We start from the raw sequence: 21,060 nt of genomic DNA on the forward strand, positions 1-21,060 counted from the left end.
AATTTTCAGAAAACTGTCATACAGGCCCACCTCTCAGAACTCAAGAAGTGCCTGAGTGCCGACGGTCCCCAGGCCCACAGCACGGGGATCTTTGGACATAACACGGTGTTCCCCTGCCCCACTCATCCTGTCCAGGGCTGTGGGCCAGGAGACTACATTTTATGTCAAAAGATCCCTGTGCTATTGGCCTGCTTTAATCATGGAAAATTTGATAAAAAAATAAACGAACACAACATTTAATCTCAGACAAGCTTGACCACTGGCTAGGTTCTTATGTCAGGAGGAGGTGAGACCCAGGTGAGTAACTTCTGGTCCCGATACTTACTGCAGAAGCTCATTTGCCTTGAGGATGAAAGAGCCCACGGCAGTGATCGCATCTAAAAGGAAGAGAGGAACATGTGCATGTGCCGCACCGGCCGGCGGGGCCCAGCAAATCCCACTGAGAAAGCAGAGGGCTACCTTCAATTCCTGCCGCATCGAGCCCGAGGGGCGCGTACTTCTGCTTCCAGGAGGCCATGCCTTTCAGCTCACTCAGGTGGTACAGCAGAGACTCCGAGCCGCTGGCACAACGGGTGGGACAGGAGGAAAAGCAGCAGGGTTACCACCCGCAGGCGGGTAGGTGGCTGCCACCGTCTGACAATGGATTTCTCTCGGAGAAAAACGGTCCTTTCGCAAAGCTAGTTCTAAAAACGGGACCACACTGGTTGGCTGTCCTGATTACTGAGATGAATATGTGACAGCATTACATTTTGTAGGACGATCTAATTTTAATACGTATAAAAAATAAAGGCCCACCCAGTACCGGCACTGGCACTCAGTCAGATGGTCACCTCGCTCACCCAACAGCTGTGTTGTCACCATTCAGCAGCATGTGCTAAGTGGCTCTGTGAAGGCAAGCCCAGCTGGACACAGGGGACATGGCAATGAGCCTGACAGGAGGGTCTTCCTCCCCAGAGTGACGGGCTTGCAGGGGAGCTGGTCGGAACCAGGCCACCATGCCCTGGCTGTTCTAGCTGCACAGGGCCCCGGGGGTACAGCCCAGGCACAGGTGTAACAGAAGCGACTCTAGAATGGAGGTAAGGAAGCCAAGAGCTGAAGCGAGCCAGGGAAGAGCAGGGTGGGAGTGTCCTAGGAATGATACAGGAGACAAACGTCCAAATGGAGAAAAGGCCACCTGTTTGAGTGAAGCAATACCATCGGGCTAGAGGCTGAGGAAAGGGGGTTGATCTTGGTCCTCAGTGATGGAAGGCTCTCCAACAGTGGGTTCTCAACTTGTGGGTCGTGACCCCGTGGGGGTGGGGTGGGAGGTATTAAATGACCCTTTCTTTCACACGGGTTGCCCGATTCATAACAGTAGCAAAATTACAATTACGAATTAGCAACGAAAATAATTTCATGGTTGGGTGTCACCAAACATGAGGAACTGTATTAAAGGGTTGCGGCATTAGGAAGTTTGAGAGCCACTGCTCTAGAAGACTTGAAGAGACCAGCCTGAGCTAACCCAGTGTGGAGAAGGCATCTGAGGGGCACAGTGTGGCAGCAGAGACCAGCCAGGAGGCTTCTGCAGTGGTTGAGGAGGGCGGTACAGGATGCCAGGGACTCAGCACAGCAGGGCACACAGTCAAAGCCCCAGCAATCTCTCGGATGGCCCCACTGAGGCACTGGTGGGCACACACAGCACCAGACCTGAGCTTCTGAGGCTGTGGATCACACTCTGGGCCACTCAGCCAGCCATTCGGAACGCCCAATTCTCCTCATGTAAAAAGAGAATCATAACCAACACCATGCCAAGGTGGGAAGTGAAATCATATAAAATGTACTCTGTGAATTACAGAATGGTATGTGAAGGAATCAACTTTACTGCCTAAAAAAAGGCTCCGTGTTCTTCTCAAGCTGTACCTCTTGATGCTCTGGTTGAAACAAGGAGCCCAGACCAGTGCAGCCTGGTGTGACGATGGGCGAATTCTTCATAAGTGAGAATTCTTTACGCCAGGGGCGTGCCAAGACGCCTCTGGCGGCCACTGCGAAGATGCTAGCTAGCTAAAGTTCAAAAATAGAATGCCAGGGGATGAGGCAAAGGCCGAGGGCAGGAGACCCACAAAACGACAGAGGAAGGAGTTGATGCACATGGGCGTGCAATGCTGGGAGAGACCCGAGCCCCGCATACCTCTGCAGGTGACTGATGACCAACTTCTGTATACTGGAATATGAGGACTCGATAGACTGGCCGAGCTTTTTTAAGCCCTAACAAAGAGAAGAAAAGACCTTCAGCATGCACACGTGGGGAGCTGCGTGCTAGTCAGACAAAAGGCGGAAAGCGGGGAGGGGACAGCCGTTTAAACCACTGCTTCTTCGCACCTTTACAGTCAGCTGATTCATCAAGAGCGTCTGAAGTTCAGCACTGCGAAGGAAGGGGAAACATGTTCAGCCAGTTCTCTTGTCAAAACCACTGAAGGCATGGCTTACATGTTTCACTTTCTAAATACAAACAAGGTAAACAAAAAGAGACAGCCAGACAAAATCTAAATCCTTTAGAAACAATACACTGTAAAGACCAGAAACTGGTTTTATTATACACCACAGCTTTAAAAAGTTCGTGGAAGAATGGGACAAAAAGATCATAGATTGTCCATAGGACCTGATGCCAGGGACTTAGGTGGAGAGCGAAAGTTTTGAGAATGGTGAGGACAACGAATGTACAAATGTGCTTTATACAATTGATGTATGTATGGATTGTGATAAGAGTTATATAAGCCCCCAATAAAATGATTAAAATATTTTTTTCCATAAACTTCTTCAAGCCCCCTCGCATGACTGTGTGCTAAAATGGCACCTCGGATCAGTCATGAAAAGATGCAGTACACACAAAACCCCTACCTGAGCCTTGGCATGACATTAACTCACAAACCAAACTCACTGTCACCGGGATTCTAAGTCACAGTAAACCCAACCAGAGTGGATTCCCACTCACAGTGACCTAACGGCACACGTGTCCCTGTGAGCTTCCAGGACTGGAAGTCTACAAGAGTAGAAAGCTTTCTCTTTCTCCCAAGGAGTGGCTGGTGATTTCGAACTGCTAACCTTGCTGTTGTTAGCCACCCAAGGCCATCAGGCTCCTCCAGAGACATCTATTAAACCGTTCACAGGAACTACACATGCGATGCTAATTACATTGGTCCAGGTTAGTGGGGTCTTTTAATTATTCTTTTGGTGGTGTACATCAGCAGTTTGTGGCTCTTTAGAGTCGAAGAACACAAGTCACTCGGGAAATAAACGTAAGTATTTTCACACGGAGACGAGCAGGACTTGCTCACCTGGCTTTCCCCCACAGCAGCAGGTGCATGAACTCATCTTGTACTGAGGTGGTTGTGTTCTTTTCCTAGACAACATCGATAAAACGGTGACAGCCACTTGAATAAACTATAGACAGATTTATTCCAAGTTACAGGAATGACCTGACCCCAATGCCCCTCATCTTCCCCCCAGAGCCACGTTTCAGCTGACCACCTGAATCAAGGGCTTATTGGTGGCGGTGGGGAGTAGGTCTGTGTCCTCTGGGTCTGCAAGGGAAAGAAGGACATTACACGCTCTCCCTCCACAGGTACGCCGATAACCTCACCTGCACAAACGTGGTGAGTCGAGAATCCATCTGCATGAGTATCTCTTCCCAGGCTTCACACATACATGTCAGTGACAAGTTTATATACTGCACGCAAGAAGACAAGAGCATTCAGTTAGTGAAAATATTGACACCAAAAGGCTAATGAAGTAGCATGGGCTTCTTAGTCAATGATCTCAGAGAAATCTAAAATTTGCTTTCCATCACTCTGAGCTCAGGTAAGCCAAAGATAAAGAGCAGCTCGGGGGTTGAGAAGCCCATAGTTTTGGTAATCACTTCAGTCAGCGAGTCTTAGAATTCTGCAATAAAACATTCTTAAATTACGTTTCTGACTGGTAAAATAAATAAGCTCTGGCTTTTCCAGGCTAAGATATGTTTTATGAGCAAGAGGCGTCAAAATGCTGGGTCAGCAACTCGATTTGAAAACAGGATCCTGCTGAAGACAAAGCGGGTGCATAAGCAAATGTGGTGAAGAAAGTTGATGGTGCCCAGCTGTGAAAATATACAGAATCTGGGGTCCCATAGGCTGGAAGATACACAAGTGGCCATCTAACTGAGAAACAACAAAGCCCACATGGAAGAAGCACACCAGCCTGTGCTATCACAAGGTGTCAAAGGGATCAGGTATCAGGCATCAAAGACCAAAAAAAAAAAAAAAAAAATTCATAGCATTGTGAATGAGGGGAGAGTGTGGAGTGGGGATCCAGGGCCCACCTTGGAAAATTGGACATCCCCTTACAGAAAGGCCACGGGAAGGAGACGAGCTAGTCAGGGTGCAATGCTGCAATGATGAAATATACAGCTTTCCTCTAGTTCCTAAATGCTTCCTCCCCACCACGATCATGATCCCAATTCTACCTTACAAATCTGTCTGGACCGGAGGATATACACTGGTACCGACAGGAACTGGAAACAGGGAATTTAGGACAGATGAACCCCTCAGGACCAGTGGGGAGAGTGGCGATACCGGGTGGGTGGAGGGAAGGTGAGGGAGAAAGGGGGAACAGAGTACAAGGATCTACATATAAACTCCTCTCTGGGGGACAGACAGCGGAGAAGTGGGTGATGAGAGACGTCGGATGGTGTAATATAATAAAATAATTTATAAATATTTATAAAATAATAATAATTTGTAAATGTATCAAGGGCTCATGAAGTGGGGGGAGTGGGGAGGGAGGGAAAAAATGAGGAGCTGATACCAAGGGCTCAAGTAGAAAGCAAATGCTTTGAGAATGATAATGACAACATGTGTTTGACACAATGGATGGCTGGATGGATGGTAATAAGAGTTGTACAAGCCCCCAATAAAATGATATAAAAAGTAAACAGGATCCTTAAAAAGAGTTTCAAGAAAGAACAAAAGCTGAAATCATAGATAAGCCCAGACAGACTTCCTGGCCTGAAAAGACTGATGGAACCTTAGAGCCCCTCAGAGCCGGGCGGGGTCTGAACCCACTCCAGGAAGCACCAGCTCTATAACAGGTGCAATGCACTCCTCCGGACTCTCCACCCAGGGAGGCACAAGTCGGGGCTCAGATGCAGGCAGGAGCAGGAAGGCAAGGCCAGTGGAAAAGGAAAAAAGAAAAGGCCCAAATCCCTTTCAGCTTCTCGAAAAGCAAGAGGCAGGCTCGCTTCGCCAGACCCTGAACCTGGGCTGGACGGGGCTGGACCTGGCTTTGGTGAACAGAATGCAGCAGAAGCAAAACTGTGAGCCAGGCCTCCCAGGCTTTTCGGCCTGCATCTGCTTGCACAGGAAGGCCCCGTCAGCCAGGACTGGCTGAGCGGACAGGCAGGGCTGGCTTGCTGGAGGGACAGGTGTGGAGCAGGGAGCAATAGCACAGGGCACTTCCAGTCGGCTGCCACAAGGCACGCCTGGGGCCAGCCGAGCTGAGGGGAAGGTGCCGGGTCAACTCAGCCACTAGGATGAACCTGCAGAATCTCGAACAGAGGAGCACTGATTGGGCACAAAAACCAACCGACAGGATGACTACACTGTGCTTACAACCAAACATGTCAGATGGGGGTTATTTCTGGGAAGGCGTTAAATGATTAAACAATGTTGTTTTCCCTCTTGTCTCTTTATCGTGGGAAAGCGGGTTAGGTGGGAATGGATTCTTAGTTCAATTATTTTTCTCGCTGTGATGGAGGTTATCAGATTAAACAGCTCTACTACTGACAGATAGTACAAGAGCCCTGGTGGCATAGTGGGTTACGCATCGAGCTGCTAATCGCAAGGTCAGCAGTTCAAAAACCACCAGCCACTCAGCTACTCCCATAAAGAGCTGTGGTCTCAGAAAGCCACAGGGCAGCTCTACGCTGTCCTACAGGGCCGCTGTGATTCGGAATTGACTTGAGGGGAGTGAAATCACAGTTAAACAATCCCCACTGTCATCGAGTTGACATCAACCCTTCACAGCTATACAGGGCTTCCAAGCCTTTGGAATCTTGACCGGAGCAGGCAGTCTCTCTCTCTCCCATGAGCAGACTGGTGGGTGGGTTTGAACCACCGACCTTGTGCTGAATAGCATGATGCTAAGTCACAGGGACACCAGTACTTCCCCCAGATTGCTAGGTTTATAAAATAAAGTTGGTTTTTGACAGAACTTTAGAACCTGACAGCACACAGATACATGGCCGATGGTCAAATAAATACCTGCAGGAGCGCGGAGATGTGGGTAAACTTCCTGGCCATCCGTGTGACCTCAGGTAGGAACGAGTACAGCAGGGCCGTTTCCAACTGTCAAAGCAGAAGAGGAGATGGGGTCACACTCGCGTGCACACACACCTGTTTCTTTTACAGGTCAATCAGTCCCTCCCAGCTCACAAACCAACCCCTGAATGCAGACAAACTCTAATGCCATTCACAGCAGGAACCCTGGTGGTGTAGTAGTTACGCATTGGACAGCTATCCCCAAGACCAGCAGTTCGAAACCACCAGCCAGCCACTCTGCAGGAAAAAGACTCCCATGAAGTGTTAGTGTCAGACACACAGAGGCTCCCAGCATCACTCCTGAGTCCTGTGCCAACGAGCAAGTCCTGTGTTAGCTGTGTTACCCCGACAAAAGTGGGGCTATCAGTCAGCTCTACCTGTTAGGTCTTTATGTGCATCCAAATCGTTATTGTGAAGACCTGGTACCTGGTGTTTTGAAAACAAGCCACAGAAGGGAGCATTTTTTTATTATCACTATGGGGATCAGAGTCTGCAGGAGACACGTGCACAGCATCCAGGTGATTTACAGACCAGCAAAGCGCTGGCTTTATGAAAGCATGATTGGGCCATGAAAACAACCAAATGCTCTTCACTGTAACAAGATTCAGGAGCCCTGGTGCCATAGGGGATCACGCTCTGGCTTGCTTACCACAAGTGTGGCGGTTCAAACCCACTAGCCACTTTCTGCTCTCATCAAGATTTAAAGCCTTGGAAACCGACAAGGGCAGTTCTACTTTGTCCTTATGAGTCAGAATTGACTAGTTTTTTGTTTTTTAATAATAATACTCTATATTGGAAACTTCCCAGTCGTATTTTTTGTTTGTTTCCATTTTAACATCCTCTAGAGTCAGTGAAAGGAGCTGTGATGGTGCAGTGGGTTAGGTGCTGGGCTAACGATGAGGTTAGTGGTTCAAAACCACCAGCTGCTCGGCAGGGAAACGAGGCAGCTCTCTACTTGAGTAAAGTTACTGTCTCGGAAATTCACGGGGCAAATCTACCTGTCTTCTAGGGTAGCTGTGAGTCGGCACTGACTCAATGGCAGTGAGTTGTTGAGAATCAGTGACGAAGAATACAAAACCTCCCGAATCTCTCCATGGCTGGCAGGTATCAGCACTCACCTGGAAGTATGAGACTTCTGCAGCACCATCCGTCACAACCTCGGTGACCACTGATAAGGACTTCAAGTCACTCGATAAACATAAAGCAAGGCACGTCCCAGCAATCTGTAAAAACAGATCTGTGTCAGTGTCAGACACAGCTTTACATGGGAACCTGCAGCAGATGAAGGTACGCTTCCACTGAGAAGACACACCGACCAAAGGACACACACTCTCTCTCTCTCTCTCCCATGTCACCAATCCATTCCACCACATTTTCCCTCTTAACGGCACCGTAGAGGAGAAAGACAGAGCTTTCTACATCCGCAAAGAGTTCTAGCCTGAGAAACCCACAGGGGAGACTCCACCCTGACCTACAGGGGTGCTATGAGTTGGCACCCACCCAATGGCAGTACATGGTAAAGGGTGGGGGGACAGTAGGTTAAGCCCAGGGCTGCTAACTGAAAGGCTGGTGGTTCGATTCCACCCACACTGCTCGAGGGGGAGAGGTGAAGCAGGCTGCTTTTGTCAAGATTCTGAGGCTCAGGAAAGCCAGGGAGCAGTTCTACTACTGAGTGGGAGCCACTCGGTGCAGGGGTTTGCTACAAGAAAATACAGCACAGCAGAGAGGAAGATGAGAATGTAGCGGTTGGTTGGCACGGCAGTGGGCATGCACTACCCACTGTAGCATGGCTAACAGTATGTTCCTATCACAAATGGTAGCTCTACGGGCCCCACCCCGGGCACCTATCACAGCAGGGCTGCCCAAAGTGGGTGGTACCACCCCTGGAGGTATCTGCAACAGCAGATCCTACACGGTATCCTGGATCGTGGATGGACAAAGGCAGGGGTCAGCATCCTTTGAAACAGAAGAGCCAATTCTGCCCCCCAAACAATTTAAAAATTATTTGAAAGCCATAAATTTATTTTTGTAACTATGGGAAATTTAAAGAAATATTATAAAGGGAATTATGATATCTTTACTTTCATTTTAAATTCTCCTTCAGGGCCACAAGCACGTAGGGAAAGAGCCGCATTTTGCTCCGAGCCGCAGTGTGCCGGCGGCCGGGCTGGCATACATGTGTTTTCATCACCAGCAGAGCGAACCTTTAGTCATTTTTTTTCCTCCTGAAAAGGGGGCAGTGGTCCAGATAAGGTTGGACACGTGGACTCTAAGTCAAAATCAAGTACATGACAACAATCTTTTTTGTTCAAAATCAAAACGAATTGTGATAAGAGTTGTATGAGTCCCTAATAAAATGTAAAAAAAGAAAAGAAAATCAAAACGAAATCTTAACTGAACTACACCGCGGTTCTTAGGTGCCGCCAAGTCGGTTCCAACTCACAGTGACCCTGCGTCCAGCGGAAACCCACTAGCAGCCCTACGCTCGACAGACACACAGCACGGCCGTGTGCCTCGCCTAAGAGAACAGCGCTCTCACCACTGAACAGCTCATCATGCCAACAGCTGAAAGCGCTCATCCTTTTCCACCTGACAACCGGCGGTGAGGCTCTGGTACCTGAGAAAGCACGTTTCCCGGAAGCAGCACTTACCCCGGTGACGCGTGCAATCTTGAACATCCCGTAGGCATAAAGCTCGATGAAGCCAGAGCTCCCTCCCAGGACAAGGATGTTAAGCCTGCCGGGCAACAAGACAATGAGCTGAGGACTCCTCCATGCAGACGGAGGGCGGCTCTCCTCTGATGCACATGCAAACGCTGTCCTGCAGGGGGAGCAGCGGGAGCAACTCAAGGGGTCGGGGTGGCTGACCACACTCCCTGGGCTAAGACCCCCGTTTCCAGCACGTGAAGAATGTGTAGTTTCAACAGCAGCATCTTAGTATACTGTTGCTGGAACCAACGACCCTATTCCCAGTTTACTCCAAGGGCACCATCAGCTTTAGCCTGGTTCTGGCCCCAGACACATGATGGGCTTAAAGCACGTAGCTGTACTACGTCTGTCCTCCCCGGCTTTGCAATGCGATAGTGAAGCGGAAAGCCCGCACAGTAAAGAGGAAGCAAAGGAGGACCACGCAGTGAGGAAAGCCAGCACATGCCGACAGAGATGCCTGCCTGCTGTCTGGCGCTGCTCCCGTCAGCAGGGAAATCGCATGGCCGACAAAGAACTTGAGAAACCGACAAAGAACTTGAGAAACGGCCATCAAGGTTAATGTCGACTGCGAGGAATCAAGGCAAGACCTACCTGACATCTCCCAGGAGCTTAATAATTTCATCCGAGTTTTCTTCACTAAAATATAAGAAACAATAAGGTTATTCATCAACTCTGTAGCCAACCACAAAAGATTAGCTTATTTAAAAGGGGAAGGGATAAAAAGTATGTCTTACCTAAATATTTTTGAGGTGTTGCTGTAACTAAAGAAATCAGAGACGAGGGTTAAGACACGGTCTGAAGAAGAACTTCTTTCTAAAAGCTTATGAATTATCTCGGACATGTTAAGAGTAGAAGGGGTGGGGGGTGGGCTGGATCTGCAACTTTCACTCTGGAGAAACCCGACGGGGGCACTTACTTTTTCGGCAGGGTGGGCAGTCTGGGCAGGAGAAGGTTGGACTCGTCCTCGGCGTTGTAGAAGGACGTCAGCACACTAGGAAGGAAGGAAGGAGACACAGAGAAGCAGTGCAAACAGCACAGCCTTAGCTTCTGAGGGAAGGAAAGGAAAACAAGCCTCTCTTAGACCCTGACTCAGAATGGCCAGATTCGGGAGGGCTGGGGAAATGGTTTCTGCTGTCTCGGAAGTCTTCTGCTAGAGATTGGAATTGTCTGCAATCATTTCTAGAAATGCCAATATTAAAAATAAGACATTGAAATCGTTTTTTCACATCCTGGTGTTGTAGTGGTTACGCACTGGCTATGCTCCCAAAGGTCAGCACTGCGAAACCATCAGCCACCCTGAGATGGGGCTCTCTACTCCCATCAACAATGACTGTCTCAGAAACTCCCAGGGCAGCTCTGGGGGTCACGATGAGTTGGCAGTGACCCGATGGAAGAGAGTGAGGTTCGGGTTTTTGGAGGTAGAGTGGGATGGGCAGGTCCTCGCAAGGTTATCAGTTCAAGCCCACCAGCTGCTCCATGTTGCAAAGCTTTCTTTTCCTGTAGATTTACAGCCTCGGAAACCCTCAGGACTGCTATCCCCCGTGGGGTCGTAGACCCTAAGGCAGAGGTTTGGGGGTGGTTTGGGTAAATGCCTGGCCAGGTAGTGGGGCGCGGTAGAAAGAACCACTGGGAACAGACTCTGTGATGCCAAAGGGAGTAAGAGGAACAGACCTGACTTCTCTTCCCATGAAAAGAACATCAACCTCCAGAGAGATGCCCAGTTTGGTACCAGAGCCAAGTCCACAACCCCAAGCAGGCAAGAGAAAAGGAGAAAGCTCTTTGCTTCCAGGGGCCTTGTTTTGCAAATGCTATCAGTCTACACTTTACTCTCAAGGGAGCAGTGTTGGCAGACACTTTTCTCAGGGTCATGGAAATGTAGCATTCCCAGATGACTGCCAACCTGTCACTTTCCACTCACTGCAGCCTTAAAGGGCATAGGGGCTGTAAGACTATACAGCAGCGGTTCTCAACCTGGGAACCTGGGTCGAGACCCCTTAGGGGTTGAACGGCCCTTTCACGGGGGTCACCCGATTCATAACAGTAGCACAATTACAGTTATGAAGTAGCAATGAAAATACTTTTATGGTTGGGGGGGGGCGGTCACCACAACATGAACTGTATTAAGGGGTCACAGCATTAGGAAGGTTTAGAACCACTGCTAGACATCTTTACGGGAGTAGAATGCCTCATCTTTGTCCCATGGAAGGGCAGTGGGCTCGAACCACTTACCTTCTGGCTAGCAGTCAATACTCAACACACTGTGCTACCAGGAGTCCTTTTAGTGGCACACGATTAAGTCTTCAGGTACTGAGGACTTATGATTTAAGCCTCATCCACAAAGCCCCACTAAATACATGAGAATCAAGAGTAATTCCGAAGACCACTGCCACCATTCCATCATTTAATTATGGACTCGACGTGTAAGCCGAATCCACCGTGCTTAAGCATTTGGTCCCAAGATGCAAGGGGCCTGGTTGTGCAGGAGGAAAGGCCTGGCGATCGGCTCCCATCAGAGCCCAGCCTGGATCCCAGTGGGACAACTCTACTCTGTGCTACAGAGATGCTCGCTGAGTCAGAATGAAACAAACGGCAGAAGGGATGGGATAAGACCTTTACACAGACTCTGAGATAAGCCGGTTACCTTTTTCTTTCTTCTCTACATTCCCTACCTCCAAAAAGTTGGTTATAAATGAGTAGGGCAATGAACATGTGGAGACTTGACAAGCGTTGCTTGCCACTTCACTGGGGAAGTCCCTGGAATCCCCATCGTCCCTACAGGCTGTGAGCAGAAGATGCGATGGGAACAGTTAGCAGGTAACTGGATGGGGGTGGGGTGGTGGCACCTGCTTCTCCAACCCTCTTCACCTCCCCCGGCCAGCTGCGCCCTTGGTCACCAGATGGCAGGTTATCCATAGCAGATGCTACACCTGGCTAGACCCTTGCCATCTCTTTCTGGAAGCCCCCCTGGGAAAGCTCCCAATGTATAGTGAGGCTTCACAAATTCATTTGATATTAGCTAAGTGAATTTTAATTAGAAAGGAAGCGGGGGGAAAGGGGGACGGAGGATGATCACATTTTTAAAATCCCTCCCCCAAAGCAACGAGAATGTGTTTCAGGTATGAGCTGAAGCCACGTGGTCCTCTGGGCCTTCCCTGAGGCTCAGCCAGTGGCTGCTGGCCACAGAGAAGGCACACTCGCTTTCATGAAATACAGAGATCACCCACTGGGCACTCTGAACACGGAAAGCACCCAACCAGCCAGTCGGCACTTCGGATACTCCAACCAGATGTCCTGACCGCAAACCCCACTCCAAACTCACTCACAGCCCCCTAACGGGCAGAGTGGAACTGTCCCTGTGGGTTTCCAAGACTGTAACTCTTTCAGGAACAGAGAGTCTTGCTTCTCTCCCTTTCCCCTCAGCACGACTGGTGGTTCAAACTGCTGACCTTGTGGTTAGCAGCTTAAGGCACAGCCACCCTGCCACCAGGCACGTTTGATCCGCCAACAAGAGTTCCTGAGACACAAACACCGCAGCTCCAGACAAACCCCACGGAGAAAAGAAAATCATAACCTCTACCAGCTCATCAGTAATGTCCATGGATGGATGGTAGTTGAGTGGAAAGCGTTAGTTATTGAAAATCAAATGCTCACGAGGATTTTTTTTAAAAAGGGCTACCAGGATATTATTGATCCAGTAAGGAAAATACATAGTAATTTTTTCCTCCACTGGAAAAGAGAATCTAACAAAGGAAAGGTCTAAACATTTTCACCTGGATACATGTGACATCCAAACCTCCCTTTGAGGTGCGATCTATTCGGCACACAGCTGTGCGCATGGCACACCGCGTGCATGTTAGCACAGACAGAGGAATCACCTGTCACGAGCAGCCTCTGGCGACGGCGGGCGCGCTCTGACCCTACCTGCTCTCTGCAGTGACTTCCATCCAGTGCATACAAGACACTGGCGCCTCCACGGAAAAAGAGTGCAGGCTCTCCGGCTTTTCCACATCACACAAAACGATCTTTTTGGTGTCAGCAAGAGCAAAGGCCAAAACTACAACGAGAAGATCACACCATCACAGTGAGTATTGACCCTTCAGAGAAAAAAATGGGCATTTCACTCATTATGCCCTCGTTTAAATACGTCTGAAACGTAGGACTAATCCACTCAGCAGCGTTTTAAACAACAGAGAGGGCAGCGCCCCGCCTCACTCTTCAGGACTATTGTTGTTGCTGGGTCCCACGGAGTCGGTTTCCACCCAGCGTGTCCCCATCTACCCACATCCAGCAGAGTGACCCACTGCACAGTCCGGTGCCATCCTGGGCCCAGTGCTGCAGCCACCGTGTCAATCCATCTACATGAGGGCCTTCCTCCTCCACGTTACCAGGCATGATGGCCTTCTCCAGGGACTGGTCTCTCCTGACAGCACGTCCAATGTACTGGAGTCCAGGTCTCAGTATCCTTGCCTCAGAGGAGCTTTCTAGCTATACTTCCTCCAAGACAGATCAGTGTGTCCTTTTGCCAGGCAATTTCAATGACTGAAAGCCCATGCTACCTTCAACAGACCTATTTTTAAGATTACAGCAAGGTCGGCAGTTTGAAACCACTATTCGCTGTGAGGGAGAAAGAAGGGACTATCTCCTCTGATAGAGTGACTGGCTCAGAAACCCACAGGGGCAGCTCTGCCCTGTCCTACAGGGTTGCTGAGTTGGCACGGACTCGATGGCATAAGGCAGTGATGAGTGTTAAGCGATGAGTACATTCTCCCACAAGAAAACCCTCAACAATCCGGCTGCTTTTCTGGCAGCCCGGTTACACGGAGGGATTTTAAATTGCATGGTTTACACATCACTGCGCGTGAACAGCAGATCATAGACGGGCTTCATGTGAACCTCACACACCAGGTGGAGAGTGAGCAGGCCCATCACCAGAGTGCTAACTAGCTGCAACAAGGAGGGAGTAGGAGGCGAGGGATCAGAGCTGCAAGGAATGGGGTCGGATCAGATAGTCCAATCTGACTCAGAGCCGCTCCACAGGACAGAGCAGAGCTGCTCCGTGAGGGCTCTGAGGCCATAAATCTTCATGGGAGCAGACAGTGGAGCAGCGGGGAAGTATGAACTGCTAGCCTTGCAGCCGACAGCCCGGGCCATCAGGTGAGCTTAACGGCTTAGTGCGAAAGCCGGGAGGTGGGGTGGAAGGCCATGGCATGCTGAACCGACTGGAGAACTGCCGGTGGGGTAGAGCAAATGGCTCAGGAAATGAGAGCAGATGGAAGAAAAGCAAGGAATCTTCTGTATTGTATCAATTTCATATCAAAGTTCTCCTTGCCAAGAGACAAGATTCATCTAACTCACTGCCACGGAGTCAATTCCAACTCGTGTGGACCCTATGGGGCAGAGCAGAATCAGTCTCTGTGGGTTCTGAAACGGGAGACTGTTACGGAAGTAGACAGCCTTGTCTTTCTCCCAAGGAGCAGCTGGCCTAGCAGTTATCAGCCCGACACATGACCCACTATGCCACCAGGGCTCTGTAAGATCAATCTAGGTTCTAATAAAAAAAAAAGTTACACCTGCTAAAGCAAAGCCCCCAACCGGTCTTTAACACTCCAGGCTATGCGATGCACAGCGAATTCTTCCTGAAAATAAGCGTGGGTTCTCTACAGACGGCTCTTGGGTAGTAAGAGCACGAAGGCATTCTTTAAAAGGCAGTCATTACGTTTGCCATCTGGTCTCCACGCCAGACAGGTCACCTCCTTTCCTGTGTTTTCATTAGGTGGGAAACTCCAGACCCGGTGGAAACTGGCCAGTCGATGAAGCAAAACCTAGGAGAGAACAGATAACACAGCAGGGGTCAAAAATTAAGGGCAAAAAGCAAAAGGGCCTTGTTATCAGTAAGGTCTGAGTGAACATCATCAGGTATTTTGGAAGAAATCGGTGAAGCAACATTTGAATCTAAGCCTGGTCTGTACCATGTCCCACCTAAAAAATGAACAGCAGGCTTGCATTCAGAAAAGAAGGCAGACTGTCCCAGGAGATGGAGCGGAAAGAACGCTGGCAGGACTCGGCAGATGGTTGCCCGATGTCACATCTTTATGATGCGCCTCCCGTCACAGGAGGTCCAGGTTGCAGGAGCAGGAAGTGCCGGAGGGCACCTAGCCATGCGATCGATGAACACTAGGCCTGCCCCCAGACAACTGGGGATCCGTCTTCAGCTGGGTCACTTGCCAGCCCGGGATCTTAGACCAGTCACTTAGCAGGACCAGGACCACTGAGTCAGTCAACTCATGAAGGTGTGTGGATTTGTTGGAGGGAGATTTGAACCTCCGTTTCCATTACCACTGGCACCAGTGACTTCAAAAACCCATCCAACTGCTGTGGAGCCCATTAGGACTCAGAGCCCCATGGCAGGGCAGGGCAGACTGCTCCCGGGGTTTCGGAGGCTGGACAGCTCCATGGGAGGAGGGCGCCTCCTCGCAGAGGCTGACAGAGTCAAACTGCTCCCCAAGAGGCGAGCAGCCCAACTGGAAACACACTCTGCCACCCCACCAGGGCTCCACGACCTAAGTCATTTAGCCCCCTAACTTTCCATTTCCAGACCCCGAGGGGCGAGATGATTCCACAGTGCTCCTGGAGCTTCAGGTGAGACCCTCCTGACTCCAGTCAACCACTGAACCCGTTAGAAAGTGCCACAGAGCCCCAAAGCTGCTGCATACACCCCCTCTCCTCCTCACAGCTCAGCCTCCTCAGCTTGCCCTGCATGGGAACTTGGGGGTCCCCAAGACTCATCCACACCCTCAACGGCACTCCCCTCTGGCCCATCCTTGTTTCAGCGGGCCCCCTCCTCTGTACTCTCTGGGATTCATGGGCAGACATCCTGAAGATGCCCCACGTCCTTCCTCTGTGGTTAGGGATTATGTGAAAAAGGCACTTCTGGGTAAGCGTAGGGGCGGAGCTCAACCTACCAATTGGGTCCCAGGCTGATGCCATCTCCTTGCTATCTTAAGCCTTTCTGTATAAGAGTGAGAGATGCCAGGATCTCTCTCTCTGCCCCTGTGCCTTCCTGCTTGCTGGGGCTTGGCCTGGCTCCAGGGGGGTCCCATGTGGGCTGCCTGAGCAGGAGAGCCACCGGCACCCTGCCATGTTTCCACCAACTTTGGATCCCTGGGACTCTGCACCCACAGACCTCTGATCTTCCGGCATCATCTTCCTACAAAAAACTCCACTTTTCTGCATCATCAGCCTGCAGCTACCAAAGGATTCTAGCTTACATCACACGTATGGTCTTGCTTTGGACTGGGCTGGGCTGCCTCCTGGCCATTTTCTTGACATAAAGCGCCACTGGATTTGTTTCACTTAGCAACCCATTATAAAACATCCTCTCACCCGACACATCCTTCCCCTGCAGCATCTCCTACGGTGCCCTCTGTGCAGTCCACGGCCCCGCAGCAACCCTCATGTCCCGTACCACCAGGCCAAGGGGTGGAGGTGTCTTCCTAGCTGCTCACTGCTGTTTCTGGACCGTTGTCTTCTCTTTGCAAATTCCCTAACACAGAACCGCAGGCAATCAGATGGTACCACCCACGTCCTTCTTAAGTGCAGTTATCTACAGAACTCCCCCTGTCCTAGAAGTCTGGTGGCACTGTGGGCTAAGCATCCGGCTGCTAACTGCAAAGTCTGTAGTTTAAAGAGCAAACACTGCCCGCCCCTCCTCAGAAGAAAGGTGAGGCTGTCTGCTCCAATGCAGATTTCGTCTTGGAGAACACGCCGAAGGTGCCTGTGAGTCAGAATGGCCTGGGTGGCAGTGGGTTTAGTTTCAGGTTTGAACAGACCCCTAGGTCACCTGGGCCATTCTTGAGAGCTGTGCAGTCCTGGGTCACTCATGCTTCCCAAAGTGACTCATCAGCTCACAGCAGAGAATCCCAGAAAGACAGTCACTTGTGTTTCCTTGACTACGCAGGGGCATTTGGCTGTGTGGATCATCAGAAACTATGGATAGTCTTGAGAAGAATGAGAATTCCAGAACACTTCCATGTGCTCATGTGGAACTACTACATGGATCAAGAGGCAGTTGTGAGAACACAAGAGACTACTACATGGTTTAAAATCAAGATACCGAAGGGGCGGTATCTTCTCACCATACTTATTCAATCTGAATGCTGAGCGAATCACCAGAGAAGCTGGCTTATATGAATAAGAATGTAGCATCACGACGGGATGAAGGCTTATTACTAACCCACGATAGGCAGATAATACAACCTTGCTTGCTGGAAATGATCACTTGAAGCACTTGATAGAGATCAAGTATTGCAGCCTTCGGTATGGATTACAACTCAGTAATCCCAAGATTACTGGGTCTGAAAGAAAACCAAAATCCTCACAACTGGATCAATAAATAATATGATAAATGGAGACAAGATGGTAGTTCTCTTGCTTGAATTCACAATCTATGCCCATAAAAGCAGCAGTTAAGAGATCAAGATGCAAGGAGCTGATACCAAGGGCCTGAGTACAAAGAAAATGTTTTGAAAATGATGGCAACATATGTACCAATGTGCTTGATATATGTATGGATTGTTTTCAGAGGTGTAAGAGCCCCCAATAAAATGCTTTATACAAAAATAAAAAATAGATGCTAAAAGAGAGAGATATCAAAAGGTGCATTGTATTGGCTAAAAGGGCTGGGATGTCACTTTGAGGGCTAAGATACACCTGACCCAAGCCAGAGTGTTTTCAATCGCCTCCTACGCATGTGACAGTTGGGCAGTGGATGAGGATGACAGAAGAATCGATGTATACAAATTACGGTGCTGTGGAAGGATATCCAAAGCCCCACGGACTGCCAAAAGAACAAACTGACCTGTCTCAGAAGAAATATAGTCAGAATGCTCCTTAGTGGCAAGGACAGCGAGACTTCATCTCATGTAATTTGAACGTGTTGTCAGGAGACCAGTCCCTGGAGGACATCACACTTGCTAAAACAGAAGGCCAGCAAAAGAGACAGACCCTCATGGAGATGGACTGGCCAGTGGATGCCACATGGGTCTAACGTGAGGATGGTCCAGGACCGGGTGCTGTCGAGGTCTGTTGGAACTGCCTTGACAACACCCAGCAACAATCGGGAGAAGTGGTGGAGGCCAAGTAACTCCTAGTTTAAAACATACACCATGAAGGGTAAGTCCTTACACCTTAGCCACTGACAACTACTCGGTCATTTCCAGCGAAAACGGAAACTCTTGTTCTTCTGCGAGTCACCTGTGCGGTATTTGGCTCATGACACAGGAGCATGGTAAGCAGCAAGTGGAGGAACTTGAGGACGCACAGCTGCAGGATTGTGCTAAGGTGTGTGAAAACGTTTCGCTAGCAAATGCCCCAAAGGGGCATACAGATCTCAATCACTGGGAATACATCTGGAAAGAGCCTTGGTGGCACAACGGGTTGAGCGCGGGTTGCTGACGGCAAGGGAATTGTTCAAAGCCCACAAGGGAGACGGATGAGGCAGTCCGCTCCCAACAAGATCTACAGTTCTAAGGTTCTTGCTCTGAGTCAGGACTGACTCCATGGCAGGGGGTCTTAGGAGGCATGGCCTTCCGTGGTGTTGCTGGGTGCCATGCAGTCGACTGCGACGCAGTGCGCGCGCGGCTCCACCGGGTTTCCAAGGGTGTTCGCAAGCGGAGTGCCAGGCCTTTCTTCCAAGGCGCCTCTGGGTGGGTGAAGCCAGTAACTTTTGCGCTGGAAGCCAGCAAAGAGTCGTCCGGACCTCGGGGCTCCTTGGCTGGTGACACTCTGAACTGGAAGCTTACCGCTGCCCTGGGCAGGAGGGCTCCACGGGCGGGGAAACTGAGGTCCGAGCGGGCTGGCCTGGGCCCCGGCGCGGGTGGGGGCCTGCTCACTTACCTCGCCCGCGGTGTTGGCCAGCGCAATGAGATCCCGCTTGGGAGACCAGACCAGGAAAATGATCTCCTGCGGCAGCTGCTTCTCTCCCACCACCCGGAAGGATGGGAAACAGGTCGGAAACCGCAACATGGAGGCGGCCCTGCAACAACACCCCAGTGGAGGTGGGCAGCGGCCCCGGGGAGCCCCCAGACGTCGGCCCCAGCGGGTGCAAGCGCCCCTCTACACGGACTGCGCCTGCAGCGAGGCCCGAGAGCGTCCCTGTGGCGACCCACGCCTCCCTCAGCCGGCCGCGCGCGGGCGCCCCGGGGCCACCCGCCAAGGCTGCCGCGCGCTCCCGGCACTTCCGGCTCCGCGGTGGCCTCGCGAGAGGGAGGCGGACCGGGCCCGAGCGGGGAGAAGCGGGCGCGGACTCGAGAAGAGGGCGTGGCCTAGGCTGGAGGCGCGGGCGCGAGCGGTGGGCGTGGCCTGAGCGGGAGCGAGCAGTGAGCGTGGTCTGTGGGCGCGAGCGGTGGGCGTGGCCTGAGCGGCAGGCGCGGAAGCGAGCAGTGGGCGTGGCCGGCGGGTGCGGGGATGGACGGCCGAGAGCGAGAGCAACAGGCTCGGGTTTGGCGGGAGGTGCCGCGCGTGCAGAGACGTACTCTGGCCTTTGGCTAAAGTGGCTTATGCGCGAGTACGCGCGCGTATCCTGCAGGTCTTCCCTATTTCTTGAACGTTTGGACCAAGCGACAGAGATGAGTGCTGAGGCCTCCGAGAAAACGGGGAGAGGAAAAGGGATGTCAATTGTAGGGCTTGGCTAGCCGGAGCCTTCCTTGACCACCTACAAGCGAGTGGTTCTCAGTCCAGGTGGCAAGGTAGCAAGGCCTGGTTAGACGCCCTCCGGTCGGTCAGAACGATAGGGACGCCACGTACAACACAACGAAGCACTGCCGGGCCTTTAGCCACACAATTGTGTTTGAAACTGCACAAGCTGTTAAAATTCCCCTTGCCCAAGCAGCATCGCCGACCAATGATGAGCCCCCATCTGAGGTGGCTTGAACACGTGATGCCTAGCCAAAAGGTGTAAGGAAGAAAGGCCTGGCGAGATCTACTCCCAAAAGGTCAGTCAATGAAAATCCTGTGAGTCTCCCTTCTCGGACACACGTGGGGTCCCGGGGGATTCAGGACAGACCACTAGTGTCCCAGGTGATTCCAACGTGGAGTGAGGCGGGCCCTGTTCAAAACCTCCTCCATCCTGGCAGGTAAGGCTCCATTCCTAACCCAGGGTAGTTCACAACACACTCAGAGACATGGTTGTGTTGGCTCATATGTTGATTTCGACTCAATGATTTATTTGACATCCCCACTTACAACAATTAATCAAAGCTATTCAAGAGCCCCAGCGCTGAGGAGCCCTTGTGGCCTGCTGGTTTCACACTGGGCTGCTAACTGCAAGGTCAGTGGTTCACATCTTGCAGTGGGAAAAAGACGGGCTTGGAAACTCACAGGGGCGACTCTATCCTGTTAGGGTCACTATGAGCTGAATAGACTCTTTGGCAGTAAGGTTTTGTTTTGAGTGGGTGGTGCTGTGGAGTAAGTGGTGAATGCCTAATACCAAGGTCAGCTTTTCAAACCCACCACCTGTTCTGGGGAAAAAGATGCTGTCTGCGCCCATAAAGATGCAGCATGGAAAGGTCTACACAGGCTCACTGTGAGTTGGAACCAACTTGATGACAGTGGGTGGGTGGAATAATAGTTAAGTGCTTGACTGCTGAAAGGTTGGCAGTTCAGACCTACCCAGTGGCTCCACTGGAGAAGGAACTGGCAACCTGACCCCACGGGGATGGCAGCCTTCAGCTCTATGGGGACATTCCACTCTGCCAGCTGGGGCTGATGTGCATCGATATCAGTCCACTCAAAGACGCCCGACCATAACGACGGTGGGGATTATAAAAAACACCTGGGAGCTGCCCTGTCTTGGCAGAACGGGTCTCTGTCTGCCTGGGTTTTTATGTCTCTCACTTCGATTGCTGTGCTGGGAAAGCCATACAGAGACAACTCACAGGACGCCAATGAGAAAGAGAAGTTCTGGTAAAAGTGGAATGCGGATATTGTATTCTGATGAATAAAGATTGACCTGGAAGATGTAGGAA

At 50.8% G+C, this 21,060-nt stretch overlaps 1 protein-coding gene across 1 annotated transcript in view; it reads right to left on the reverse strand.

Annotated features, from left to right (window-relative positions):
• Window positions 1-19,264, reverse strand: part of ANAPC4 (anaphase promoting complex subunit 4) — a 35,864-nt gene extending 16,600 nt beyond the window's left edge. The window contains exons 1-15 of the mRNA XM_075544470.1: window positions 18,932-19,264; window positions 14,754-14,859; window positions 12,959-13,091; window positions 9,954-10,028; window positions 9,772-9,798; window positions 9,629-9,673; window positions 8,981-9,065; window positions 7,448-7,552; window positions 6,273-6,356; window positions 3,620-3,706; window positions 3,315-3,379; window positions 2,359-2,401; window positions 2,168-2,244; window positions 460-560; window positions 326-377 (exon numbers count right to left, since the gene is read on the reverse strand). Coding sequence (XP_075400585.1) covers window positions 326-377; window positions 460-560; window positions 2,168-2,244; window positions 2,359-2,401; window positions 3,315-3,379; window positions 3,620-3,706; window positions 6,273-6,356; window positions 7,448-7,552; window positions 8,981-9,065; window positions 9,629-9,673; window positions 9,772-9,798; window positions 9,954-10,028; window positions 12,959-13,091; window positions 14,754-14,859; window positions 18,932-19,060 — 1,214 coding nt within the window. The 5' untranslated portion in view covers window positions 19,061-19,264. The remainder of the gene's footprint in view (window positions 1-325; window positions 378-459; window positions 561-2,167; window positions 2,245-2,358; window positions 2,402-3,314; window positions 3,380-3,619; window positions 3,707-6,272; window positions 6,357-7,447; window positions 7,553-8,980; window positions 9,066-9,628; window positions 9,674-9,771; window positions 9,799-9,953; window positions 10,029-12,958; window positions 13,092-14,753; window positions 14,860-18,931) is intronic.
• Between the last annotated feature and the right edge of the window lie 1,796 nt (window positions 19,265-21,060).

Source organism: Tenrec ecaudatus, chromosome 3 (assembly GCF_050624435.1).
Source record: "Tenrec ecaudatus isolate mTenEca1 chromosome 3, mTenEca1.hap1, whole genome shotgun sequence".
Lineage (NCBI taxonomy): Eukaryota > Metazoa > Chordata > Mammalia > Afrosoricida > Tenrecidae > Tenrec > Tenrec ecaudatus.